Genomic DNA, 13,518 nt, shown 5'->3' with positions numbered 1-13,518 from the left:
ATAAAAGAAGAGTTTCACTTATTCTGATTCTTGCTTCTTGTAAGCCTACATCTCCCTTAAGAAATGTTCATTTGGAAATTATTGCATCCCCACCCATGACAATTTTTTAAAACCTAACTTTTGTTTGTGGTTTAAAAGAACTAACTTTATTATTTAAAAGCCATAATGACAGGCTCCCAATGATGTTGCCTCAGCAGTAGTATTTATTTTTTCAAGATAGTCAAAACAACGGTATGTTGCACTTGGTACTACCACCAGGTGGGATCAAACCGAACGTGCAACATTTTCAGTTTTGCCGTTGATTTTGGTGTTATAAAGTTTATTTTACTATTTACTGGAGAGGTCATCAGACCTCCCCACAGTGTTCAGACTGATTGCTGGCGGCATCCATTTTTGCGTATCTGATTGTAGTGAATGAATCTCATTTAAAGCGTAAAATCATTAGGAGCAGTCTACAAAATGGTTTTGCGAATGCTCTGTTTCAAAATACGACTTATTTTAAACGAAAAATTAACATCGAAGTGAACAAATCTGTACATAGAAAAATCGGAAAATATCATTTACGTTACTTAGCGCTACGTGGATGTTTGATTCCGTTTTAATGTTTTAAAATGTATAAATCGATTACCGTATTGTTTTCTGAATAGCGTTTAAAGATTTCATGTTCCGATAAATAGTAACAGTGCACATTTTAGGTACAATATCACCATGCACTATGATATGACCGAGTGAACCGTGTACCGAAAGTTTACTGCTCCTTAAACTTTTGAACCGGTATGACTTAACAACGCAACGGAGATTTTTTGGCGCAAATGGCACAAATTTTACTAAAGTTTGATTTTCGTCAAATATTGTGGTTGAAGGCATGCAGCTTTATTTACTGTTTATTCTAATCAAATGGTATAAACATTTTTTTAATGTAAATCCTTTTCTTAAAATTGTTTGATTAACATACTGTATGCCCGTTTTGGAAAATGTAGAGAAAATGTTTCCATATACTTTCCAAAACATTAACCGAAAATTTGCTTATTGAATTTTACAAGAAACGTTTCGATTATACTTTTAATATAGGTATCATTTATTGTAAATTTAGTTCTCTTTGTAGAGAAACTATCCCTAATGCGCCAAGAAAAATGTACATTTCTCCGGCAAAAAATCTTTCAAAACATTTAAAAAATGAAGAGTAAAACAAACTTTAATTATGATACGTACTATATTCAATATATATAATAAATTCTATTTTGTTAAATAATTGTATTTTATAATTACTCATTGTCTATTTTATGCAAGAATGGTATCCGCGAAATGCCACTAAAGATCTCATACATGTCTTTATTTACAGTCGTCTATTTTCTTGCGAGGGGGATTTTTTACTATATAAGTACATGTATATCAAAACTACCATGTACAGTAACTTTGTATCTTATTTCTCATAGTGGCTTTTTATGTACTTCATTTTCAGCAAATTAAAAAATATACATGTATCCTACCATAGTAAAACATTTAGTTTTCAGTTTCGGACGCTGCAGTTTCTGCTGTTGAATGATATTCAGGGTGATGTTATAGCTGTTTTTTTTTATAAATATATAATTATTGCCTTCTTCTTCCATTCTACCGTGGGCACATTTGCAATCAATGTTTAAAATATTGATTAAAGCAATAGAAATGTGTCATTTGGATATTCTCACAAAATATTTCTTGCACAAAAAATATGATTTAATTCCAAGTTATTAGTATAACATTTATATGGTAAATAATGATATTTTGTTCAGGCAATTTTTATTTGCTATACAGTGTATATAAATCAGCATGTATCCAACACTTGCCAACAAGATGTATATATTAGTAATGTCTTTGGCAGTTTGTTGTCACATATGATACTAAATACTAATATAATTAACGATGTTATTTCATACGGACCAAAATTATATGGGCCAACTCACATTCCAGTTCTTAAATAATTCCACAAACATTAAAATGAGAAGCAGAACAAGAACCATTTCATAGATTTCTTCTGCCTTTCGGTACAATCGTAAAGCCCATTGCGGATCATTTTCGATTTCACCACAGCAACCAGTTTGTCTATTGCACGGACAATCAGGACAAATCTCGAATGTTTCACATTCAACACACTGATCACTCCCACAACAGGCACATGGTCTGAAAATCAGCGTGTGACAACAACATGTGAAGTCGTAATAGTAGACACAGCAATCCTTGCAAACATAATAGCAACATGGCTTATACTTTTGCTTGCACGAAGTCACCCGGTAGTTATTTTTCATGGACTTGATTTCTCCCCAAATAAATACTTTGATAACGGCGATATAATCAAAGTCACAACTCGCACTGAAAACGACCAAAAATATAATTTGAGGTAGATCATCGCAGACTAACCCTAACAATGTTTCAATCCAACCATGTATGAATTGAAAACCTCTGCAACCTGCTTCGGTCTCACTCGGATTCTGCTTTTGGTATTCCAGGATTGTTTCCCCAATCATATTTACTATTTTCAATATAGCATATACTGTACCTATGCCAGCGATGATACCATAGTAGGTTGTTAGGTCGCTCGATCCTACACTGCAATTGGACTGAAATCGTGAGTTTGATTTCAAACTGTTCACATTTTCAAAAACATTCATCCAATCTGGGAGATCGAAATGGCCGACCCAGGCGGCAAATTGCGACCAAGTCAAGCACAGGTCAAAAAGAATGAAAAGCGTTGATATTATCCGCTTGAAAATTATGCATACAATGGATGGCATGTAAGTTCTCAAGTCGTCTGCTGAAAATATAGAAATACATTTCGTATATATCTCTATATTGTACTAAATATTTTATACGACCAAATGACTATAGAAAGGTGAATGCAATTCCCTTTGTCGTCCGTCCGTCTTTCCGTTATACATTGTCGTACCCTGCGGAACCTCTTAAAGCAATAGATGGAATCTAGGTGTTCATTTTAAGATCGATCTTGGCCAGTTTAATTTTGAAAATACTAACAAATAAATTATGTAAAAACAAATAACGAACGGAACGTGGAATTACCGAATCTCACGTATACTTTTAAGAAACTTTTTCGTGCATTTACATATGCAGAGGTCAATGAATTTATTAAAGATGTACTATGCTCATCCTTAAAAATATTTTTATCACAGAAATTTATTTAAATCTATTGAATTCTTACTGAATATGTCTAATTTGAATAAAAGAGTTAGTAAACTATGTACGGGAAGCTGCGTTCCCTATTACAGATTAAGTAAAGTTGGTCTGCCAGTTTTTTTAATGACACTATATTTTCATATTGAGCCAACCTATAGTGTGTAGAATTTCAAACACATCAAATTTGTGTAGAGTCAAAACAGGTTTATTTTATATTTACAAAGAGACTATGTAGCAATTATCAATATTTTCTAATATCAAATTTGAGCATAGTATATCTTTAAATCCTGAGCCCACAGCTTAAATGCGTCTCGAAGCAGATGTTAACGCATTAGTTAACCCTCTATTTATAGAAGTTAAGTGTTCAAACCGTTTCGGAACAATGTATAGGTGCAGACAACAAAGTGTTCGTCCTATAGTAAAGGTAGGATAATGCCATATAACATTCAGAAGGTTGGCCTGACTTTCATACAAATTATTTAATAAAATCATTAATTCTAAAAATGTTAAAATTATATTCTTTACATGGATAACTTTAATATCGAAACTTCATCTACTTTGTTTATTATTTCAACATTTACCTGTTTGAGGCGGTAAAGGTGACGACGAATCTCTCACCATGTACTGGTTGCCTGGAGGAAGAACTTGCACACTAAAAGACGGTTGTGCGTACTGAACGTTCTGTGCATTCACAGGTGGTAGATATCCTTGAATCGGTATTGCATACTGTACATTTTGTGGGCCCATTGGATATGGTTGACCCATTGGTTGCATTTCGAATGAAGTTTGGCTCCCTGAAGGGTGTACATTTCCATGGAATTCACCTTGTAATTGGGCCTGATATGCTTGTCGAGCAGAGATACGCTGTTCAGCGGGTTCTCCTTGATACCCTGTAAATAGTATACACAGTATGTAAAGACATCTATTTGAAATGGAATTTTATTGAATCTGAAAATAAATGAGATATTGATAATTTTACTTCCAAAAGAAGTAGAATAAGAAGACAGTAAAAGGAAGTATCTGTACTCAAGTTATTTAAATGATGTCTGTCTGGAAACAAACCTCTGATTGAATCTATCTTCCGTTGATTCTAATTTTAAGCGTTTGCATCGTTCACCTTTTGGGTTAAGCAATACTTGAAACCAAGACCTACAAACATTGCACTTATTTTAACCGCGCATTGGTGTGCAATACAGACATATTGTAACAAACAAACGAACAAACAAAAAAGGAAAAGGGAAAGAAAAAAACAAAGAAAAAAACAAAGAAAAAAGTGAATAAATTAACAAAATAGAATCGAAGGAAGAAAGGAAAAAAGAAAGAAACCAAAGAAAGTAGTTCACAACTTCAGAACATTAGTTTATATCTACATTTGCACTTTATCAATAGATTTCTTAATAAATATTTGAAGTTTGACGTCTACATTTTAAAAGTGCTATATTGACAGCCACATGCACGTGTTTTGAATTTGTCAATTGTCAGTAATATTTAGATTGTTTTATTTGTCGTCTGAAGACAGTAAAATAATGATTGTACTGACAATAATTAATTTTAACCGGGGAATGATATGATAGTTTTAATCTATTTTTGGGTCTAAACCTGGTGGTTTTATCATAGGAATATTAAACGAGAACAGCCCATATTATCAACGACATGATAATCTTATTACTTCCTTATTGATTATGGCTGTGATTTCTACGTAAAACTCAAAGGACCCAGTTATACGAAAATATCAAAATCTACTAAAAGAAAGATTATCAATGTAGCTAAAGATAACCAGCGTAAATAAAATCATAATGATAATATATCAAGTATCAAGGCCTTAAGTTAATATCAGAGTTGTTATACATGTATATCACGTCACATACATGACTGTAGATAATGTTACACGATTTTATTAACTTAAGGCGTTCGTATTTCTACAATCTCAATATGATGTGAAACAGCATACCATCATTCAACTCCAGGACATTTGACCTCCTTCGACATTTTCCCCTCAGACATTTACCATCTAATTTTGCAATGGCGGACATTTTATTTCCTTATAGATTTATTTATTCCGCAGGCTGCCGACAACGGAGGGCACCATATATAAGGACTTACAGAAAAATAGTGCCGACGCATTCTTATTTCTTTAGCTGGGTACTACATTTATTAATAATTATGTTTAACTATTACTGGCGAAATATATTATAAAAATTCCAAATTTACATATTCTTAATGTCAAATCTGAAAATAATTAGCAAAAAGTGGTGAACTTTTATACCTGATGCATTTGTATATAAGAACAGAATAGAATGTCCACAGACAAAATGTTTGATGTGTTAACAACGATGTTTTTTGTTTGTTTTGTTCCCGCCTATGTCACTCCTTTTGATAAATAACGGAAAGTAAGAAATCATGAACGACCATATTTTTTTCCGGTGGCGAAGGTAAACATACATGACACTTTCAGTTAAGGCATTTTAAGTAATTTTAACAAGAAATAAACAAGTGTTATATTTACTACAGGAAAACCTGCAAAAATGTACAAATTATCAACAAGCAAGTTTTTAATCTTTAAGACATGAATAAATAGTTTTATTTTGATTGGTAACCACCTGCATTTGCACAAACATAAAGGAACATACATAGATGACATGCTGCTTTGTCTGTGGTACTTTGTTTTGTCGCTGCTGATTCAGATATCACGTCGGTAAATAGTCGGTCACTTGCGGAAAAATAAATAGGAAATGATGGTAATAGTTATCCAGCACAGCCATTTAGGTGGACCGACCGTCGACAAATGGCCACAAAATATGTTAACATTGACTTAAATTCAGACAGACACAACAAACAAACATCAATTTACATTTGAAAAAAAATCTACAAAATATAGACTTAGGTAAACATAATATAGACTTGGGTAAACATAATATAGACTTGGGTAAAACATAATATAGATTTGGGTAAAACATAATGTTACCTCTGTTATCATATGTTGCATTGCTTTTGTTTCTACCATGTGCAGCATTTCTACTATTTCCATCACTATAAGAATCTCTCTTCCCCATCTTAATGCATGTAAGGACGATCAAGATAAAAGTTTATTATGTAAGGTATTAATTTATCTTTCTAGATCGCATTGATAAAAATCCTTGACTTTTGTTAGATGCAGTACAGTCTTTTCATGTTGAAACAAAGCAAACAGAGTCCATCAAGTATTTGTGCAAAGTCTAACGTAGTTTATATAATCGATCGCTGTTAATTAGGAGAGGGTTATTTTTCTCACCAGAACGATTTTTTTTCATTTAATAACTTAGTCAAGCATCATAGAGAACTTTCTGAAACTTTAATGGCGTGTTGTTTCCCTTATTGATAGTATGGCATTAAACCGTATTATAAGAGTTTTCTCCCTTAAAGAAGTTATCGGATGTTTCGAGCTAACATCTAATAGCAAATTTTAAAACGAGAAGCTTGTTCGACATGCATTTGTCAGAATAAGAATGACAATTTGACAGTCTATTTATATTCAATTTCTTACGTATATAGTTCCCATTTTGTCAATGATTAAATAACATTAACGGGGTAAAAAACACACAAAAAAAACGAATTATCTAAAGTGGTTTCAATTTTTTTTACGAAAAGCATGCTAAGTAAGAATGAATGGATGCATGCAATTCACCATGCAATTACACGGTTGAACATCTTGAAATGGAAAAAGGTTTTAGCTGCCTTTTTTTCTCATATCCGCATGTACAACTTGAATTGCAATTGCCTGTGCAGTGTACTTTACACGTTTCAAAACATGTATCTTCAATGTCGTAGCCGGAAAAGAAGTTTGGTCAAAATCCACAGTAGAACTGTTGTTTAACGACAGCGACACTGCAATCACAAAAGTTCACCTCACAGACAGGTTTTTAATACCACTTAAAACTTGTAACACTGTCTGAAATAAGTCAGAGTTCTTTATTGATAAAACAAACATACAACAACATACTTCCAGTTTTAATTGTATTATTATGGAAATTTAGAAAAAGCTCAGATAATTCTCAAGTGCAGTAATAAATCGACTAAAGCTCGCCTAAGGGACATAATATATTACACACTGGAGTAACTTTTTATATTCTCTATTACTTCTTGTAAAAGGATGTTGATATAAAAATAGGCACAGCGAATTCACCAGAGCACAGTTCCTGGATTGTTTACCGGTACAATGATTATTTAAAAGCCTAACACCGTGACGTGGCGCATATACACGAGCTAATTACACTGAACAAGTATTTTAAGTTTGCATGTATAAATATCTTGTATCATAGTTCGGGGACCTTTCTGTTGAAAATGTGTCAGAGTTAAATTGTATACATATACATGCACAGTGCGTTAACTGGAGTGCCGGTATTAGTTACCCGCACTCCTGAGCATGCTCATTGATTGACTCGTTTTTGGTGGGGTTTATATATTGTGACGGAAAAGAAAGAGAAAGCGACAGAAATATCATATTTAGATGCTCGTTCATTGGTTACTTTTTCCCGGGGTTTCATATTGTGACAAAAGGGAACGTGTTTTTCTGTTTGACTAGTATGATACAAAAGAGAAAGAACATCAAAACACTCGGCAATCTGATTAATACTCGGGGGCTACGCCTCAGATAGCCTCGTGTTTCGATGCTCTTTCTATAACTTATACTGTGAGTAAATATTGACCCTATATAATGCTAGAATGTTCAATATATACAATTGAGATACATGACGACGTTGAGTTTAATAACAATATTGCAGTTTGATTTTTTGTTGTACATTTAATTTTGGGGTGGCTTTTAGTCTTAAATTATCTTGGCTCGTCACTGGGCGATGGTCTGTTGCACTCCACAGGGATGTTCAGGAAGACTGTCACAAACAATTTGTTCATTAAGTTATCTCCGCGCCGATCACAACCAATAAATGATGTTTCATCAATGTCTAAAGAACCACGTACATATTTGCAGTTTCTTCAGGATGCACAGGCCCAGAGCGCAGACAAACGTTCTGAATATTACAATTATAAACATCAACGTTATGGAATATCACCTAAATCTCTAGACTTAAATGTGATAGAAGCTATAAGGAAACGTGAAAGATGCTATACGGGGTGATATGAACCGCACAAGAAGAATGTCAGAAATGGCCATTCAATTATGCAATTAGTTTGTCTAAATTATAGTAATAATGTTTCCATGTCTAATAAGGAAATTGTTTATACGAAAAGATCATATTTAACATTAAATTGAAGCAGTCTCACTCCTTACGTAGGGGCGTCCGTGGCCGAGTGGTTAAAGGTCGTTGACTTCAAACCACTTGCCCTTCACCTCTGTGGGTTCGAATCCCGACAGGGACATTGGATTCTTTCATGTGAGGAAGCTATCCAGCTACCTTACGGAACGTCGGTGGTTCTACTCAGGTGCCCGTTCGTGCCTGAAATAATGCACAGAAGGGCACCTGAGGTCTTCCTCCACCAGTAAAGCTGGAACGTCGCGATATGACCTATACTGTGTCGATGTGACGTAAACCCCAAAACAAACAAACTCCTTACGTAATCACGGTTGGTTATATCTTCCAAGTTAAGCAAGTACTTATGCACTGCATGGGCTTTTTACGATATTAAGCAATATTTATGAAAACAGTATTACAATTTTCTGTATCGGTTTGGATGCAAGAGATCAAGAATTATGCTTCCGAGCAGGTATTTTAGGGGTACATGGATGCAAAATCCTGCACCTGGTCAATTCGTTATGTTTCTTTTTTTCTGCCGATGGCCGTCTGATTTCACCTTGACTTCCGCTAAAATTAACAGTTCAAAAATGAATATGGGCAGAATTTTCATTGGTCATTTTAACACTAATAGCCTGTTCGATTGATACTTTAGAAGAGCTTCCGTTATAGGTAGAGTTCTTTCAAACTGTTTGATTGATCGATGACACGAAGTGTCGGAAGAAGATATAAGTCAGAATAAATATAAAATCACAATAATGATATTTTCTAGATGTTTCTAACAGCTTTTCAATAAATACATGTATATGAAATTAAATATGACAGATCGCCTTTTTGATACTTTTGCGTTCGATTGGGTTTCTCTCCTAAGCTGTTCTAGTCATAATATTCTCTTCTCGAACCGGGCATAAGAATAAGACGATTGAAACGAGCTTTTGACTCATAACAGTTGCAAAATTTTCCGTGGAACTATCTACTAAATGTTTTATCATAAATTCCTATTCAAATCAAATTACATTTTGATTAAAATGAAACAATGTAAGTAATGTTGTTTAAATCTAAGATGACAATAAATGGGGAAAAACATTGCGGGCAAAAATGAACTGAAATAACAGTTTCTCCCCCGTGCTTATTAGGCTTTTAAATCTCTTTATTACTATTTCAACAGTTGTTTTAAGAAGATTTAGATTTCACGGGGGAGGAACTGTTACACGAAGGATGGAGTTCTTGGAGTTCTTATGATAAATCGATGGCATAGTGCTATAAGGGGATAAGTGTTACTTAACGCCTTCTTGCATGATAACATATTTGAATACTACAGATTTGGGCGCATGTGCCTATCTAGTTCCCGTCATTGTACATACGTCACATAAACCACAGTGAGGCTTTGAAAAAAGGTGATAAGTAAAAATAGAAAAATATTAAAAGGCAAAATGGTGATATCTACCACATATAACCTTTTTATCAATTAGGGTATTCAGCATTGTGTTCTATGCTAAAAGGGGATAAGTGGTAGATACGTCTTTGTATAATTTAAAATTTTGTTAAATCTCTACAAAGCTAACCGTTTAAAATATCATAACACGCATTCTAAATCATTTAAAGTATTTATCATTTTCATTTCTTGTTCCAGAATAACATGGAAAGCAATAATTTTAATGTTTATGTTTGGTAAACTCTAGAAAATAACGTAGCTAAGATAAAATTATTTGGATTCTAGATTATTAAATGTTAATTTCAAGGCGCATTATTTTTGAAAAGAAGAAACAGTTTACATGGATGACTTTTGGTGCAGCATCTACTTTTGCGGATAAACAATTTATATAGCAGGTATTTTGTCACATTATATTCGTATTATAGTGAAGATTTTGATGTATATATTTGTCTAAAATTGATTTCATTGAAAGTGTTATAGTACTCGGATAAATTATATTGGATAACACATTAGAGGTAAAGTAACATATTGGGTTTCCTAAAGCCGTGACATTTGTATCATTTGTATTGAGAATATTCTGTCACTTTAAAAGATTAAAACTTTCAATCTACTTCCAGTTTTATTTGATATAAAAGAAAATGATAACATTCTTTCAAAGTTGTTCAAATTGATATCTAACTTATTTCTCTTTTTTAGAAATGGACCTACCAGAAGCAAGATATGCAAGGTCACGTCTTTTACAACTAGAGCAAAAGAAGTTGCAGGTGAATGAAATGTATGAGAAGTCCCTCGACCGCTTTATTCAATGTCATCAAAACAATGTCAGAGAATCTTTACTTAAACTGATCGCAAACCATATTTTTCATCTTGAGAGTATACTCGCAGTTGTTTGTGAACAAGAATATGAACAAAAGCTGATTTTGAAAAGATATACCAGTAGTTCATGTTAAACAGAAAATGGAGATACATTTTGAAAATTCAGATTCAGACGACGATGTTCCTATCAATGAACTTATTAGAAGAGAAACGAGTAATGCAAAAAATGAAAGCAATTTTTCTGATAAAACAATCGAACCGACTTTACCACTTGAAGATATTAACTTAGATGAATGCCTTATACAGGTTTATGTTACAAATGATAATGAAGAAGATATTGTTTCAGATTTTTTCATTGCCGATGAAAATGGTAATATTTTAAGCAACAATTCCTCTCTTAAAGATGAACTAGACAATGATTTGTATGATCCTATTGATATAAGTTTAAATGATTCAATAGGAAGTGAAGTTGAAATAAGTCTGGATAATAATATTTTATCTAGTATTGAATTACCAGAAACAGAAAGTCAAGGTTCCGAAAATAATGATTCTGGATCTGAATATGTGCCAAGTACATGTACTGATGATTCTGAATATGAAAATTCACCCAAAGAAAATAATAATCAAATTAAAAATTATGCACATACAAACCTTGAGGAACCATGTGTACATTCATATGCCAAAACTCCTGAAAATGAAAAGAGCAACTCTAGGAAACGCACCAGAGAACCTGATAAATGGCAACGTGAAATTACAAAAAGAAGGCGGCAGCATGGACAATGTTATCAAAATGAGAAAGGGGTTACAGTTCCGATGAAGGCATCAAAGGAAATCAGTTGTAAATGCAAATACAGATGCACAAGTAAAATAAAAAAAAGAAAGAAGGGAGGAAATATTCAACCATTACTGGAACTTGTCATATGAGACTTAACGAAACTTTATATCACATCATATAAAAGTTATAAGTAAAAAACGGCGAACAACATCTAATGATGAATCTAGAAGGAAATTAACTTATGAATATTTTCTTCCGCTCAATGATGATAGTGATGATTTGATTCAAATTTGTAAAAGTAGCTTCATGAATATTTTAGATGTTGGACCAAAGGTGATCGAGTACACGATGAATAGAGACAAGATATATGACACTACAGATAGAAGGGGTCGGCATAAAAAGATTGAAGTTTCCAAATCAGCCAGAGATGGAATACGGAAACACATAGACAAATTTCAGAGAGTAGATTCACATTACTGCCGAAGGGATACCGAGAGGCAATATCTTGAAAAGGGCTTGTTAGTAAATAAAATGTATAGAATGTATGTGGAAGAGTGTGAGAAAAGCAACACAATTCCTGAGAAGCTCTGGCTGTATAACTCTATATTCAATAAGGAATTCAATCTTGGTTTTCATCACCCCAAAAAAGACTTATGCACCTTTTGTGAAGTGTATAAATGTCTTGATGATGCAAAAAAGAAAGAAAGAGAGAGTGAATACCTTGAACATCAACAAAGAAAAGAGCAAATTCGACAACAGAAACAGAATGACAAAGAAAAGGCCTTGGAAGATACAAATACACGTGTAATAAATTTTGATCTTCAAAAAGTTTTGATTTCACCCAAAACAGAAATAGGTGAAGTTTACTACAGCCGGAAGTTAGCTACATATAATTTTACTGTATTTGACATAGTCTCAAAGCATGCATCATGTTACATGTGGTATGAATCAGTTGATAAGCGAGGAAGCAATGATATATCTTCATGTATATACAAATTCAATGAAAGTCTTGGAGCTGTTGATCATTTGATATACTACTCCGACAGCTGTTCTGGACAGAACAGAAATCTTCCTTTCTCCAGTATGTGTTTATATTGTGTACAGAATATGCCTATTAACACAATCACTCACAATTTTTTTGAACGTGGACATTCGCAAATGGAGGGAGACTCTGTACATGCCACTATCGAAAAAGCTACGAAAAAGCATGATATGTTTGGTCCTACGGATTGGATGTCAGCTGTGTCGAATAGCAAAGCCAGTGAGCCAAGATATAAAGTAATTGAAGTGGCTACATCTGATATAAAAGATTTTAAGGATTTGGCAGATCATACTGTGGCTAATAGAAGCAAGGCAGCAGATGGTTCAACACTTCAGTGGACAAAGGTACACGTATTTGAATACCGTAAATCTGAGCCAAACAGAATTTACTACAAGTATGAAGTTAATACTGAATTCAAATTCATTGAAATTGCACGGCCTAATTTGAGAAGAAAAATGAGAACAATTGAGGGCTATATTTTAAAGAATGCATATGATAGTCAGATATGTATATCGAAAAAAAAAATATGACGATTTGTTGAGTTTGTGCCAAAGGCAAATAATACCGCCAAGATACCATTCATTTTATGGTAGTCTACCCCACAGAGAAGACCATGGATCAGATGAATGTTGAACTATAACTCAGTATAAAGATTTGATTTTTTTTTTTCAAAATGATTTAATTGTAAGGAAACGGTCCATTGGCATTGTAATAATGAACACAGCATGAACTACGAAATCATGCAAACATAATGAAATACTTTCATTTATCAGCATAAACACTTATATAAATACACTTCTAAGTTGTTTTTAATACATCATGAATAACATTATTATGAATATGAACTATAACATGAATTGTGTTTCAAACTTGAGATTGTGGACAATTAATTGATTACAATTTGTTATCCTGTTTCTTTTTAATTGTTCTTGTTCACGAAGGTAATGAATTACTTGTTTTAATGTTAATACATGATGCTAATATAAGCACATGTCACAAATTTATGTTAAAGGTTTTGAAATGAAATAAATTTAATTTTAAAACTTGGTGTCAT

General features: G+C 33.2%; 1 protein-coding gene across 2 annotated transcripts; it reads right to left on the bottom strand.

Moving 5' to 3' along the window:
• Positions 1 to 1,694: 1,694 nt before the first annotated feature.
• On the bottom strand, positions 1,695 to 6,243 carry LOC132760376 (uncharacterized). Of its 2 annotated transcripts, none has more exons than XM_060752362.1 (3): positions 6,134 to 6,243; positions 3,750 to 4,058; positions 1,695 to 2,791 (listed from the first exon to the last, which is right to left on the bottom strand). In XM_060752362.1, exons 1-3 carry the CDS (start codon positions 6,219 to 6,221, stop codon positions 1,926 to 1,928), a joined length of 1,263 nt encoding a protein of 420 aa, XP_060608345.1. In that variant the 5' UTR covers positions 6,222 to 6,243; the 3' UTR covers positions 1,695 to 1,925. The 2 variants fall into 2 exon arrangements, with proteins under 2 accessions (XP_060608345.1, XP_060608346.1); XM_060752363.1 differs by having other exon boundaries at positions 1,695 to 2,788.
• Between the last annotated feature and the right edge of the window lie 7,275 nt (positions 6,244 to 13,518).

The sequence above is a fragment of the Ruditapes philippinarum genome, unplaced genomic scaffold (genome assembly GCF_026571515.1).
Source record: "Ruditapes philippinarum isolate M1 unplaced genomic scaffold, ASM2657151v2 ctg32_1_1_1_1, whole genome shotgun sequence".
NCBI lineage: Eukaryota > Metazoa > Mollusca > Bivalvia > Venerida > Veneridae > Ruditapes > Ruditapes philippinarum.
This window is presented reverse-complemented; position numbering and strand designations above follow the sequence as displayed.

Excerpts from the sequence above, each read along its gene's own strand:
- LOC132760376 (XM_060752362.1), bottom strand. The coding sequence starts at position 6,221 with ATGGGGAAGAGAGATTCTTATAGTGATGGAAATAGTAGAAATGCTGCA. Across the intron at positions 4,059-6,133 it reads TGCAACATATGATAACAGAG|GGTATCAAGGAGAACCCGCT; the intron begins GTAACATTATGT and ends TACTATTTACAG. Across the intron at positions 2,792-3,749 it reads ACCTTTACCGCCTCAAACAG|CAGACGACTTGAGAACTTAC; the intron begins GTAAATGTTGAA and ends CTATATTTTCAG.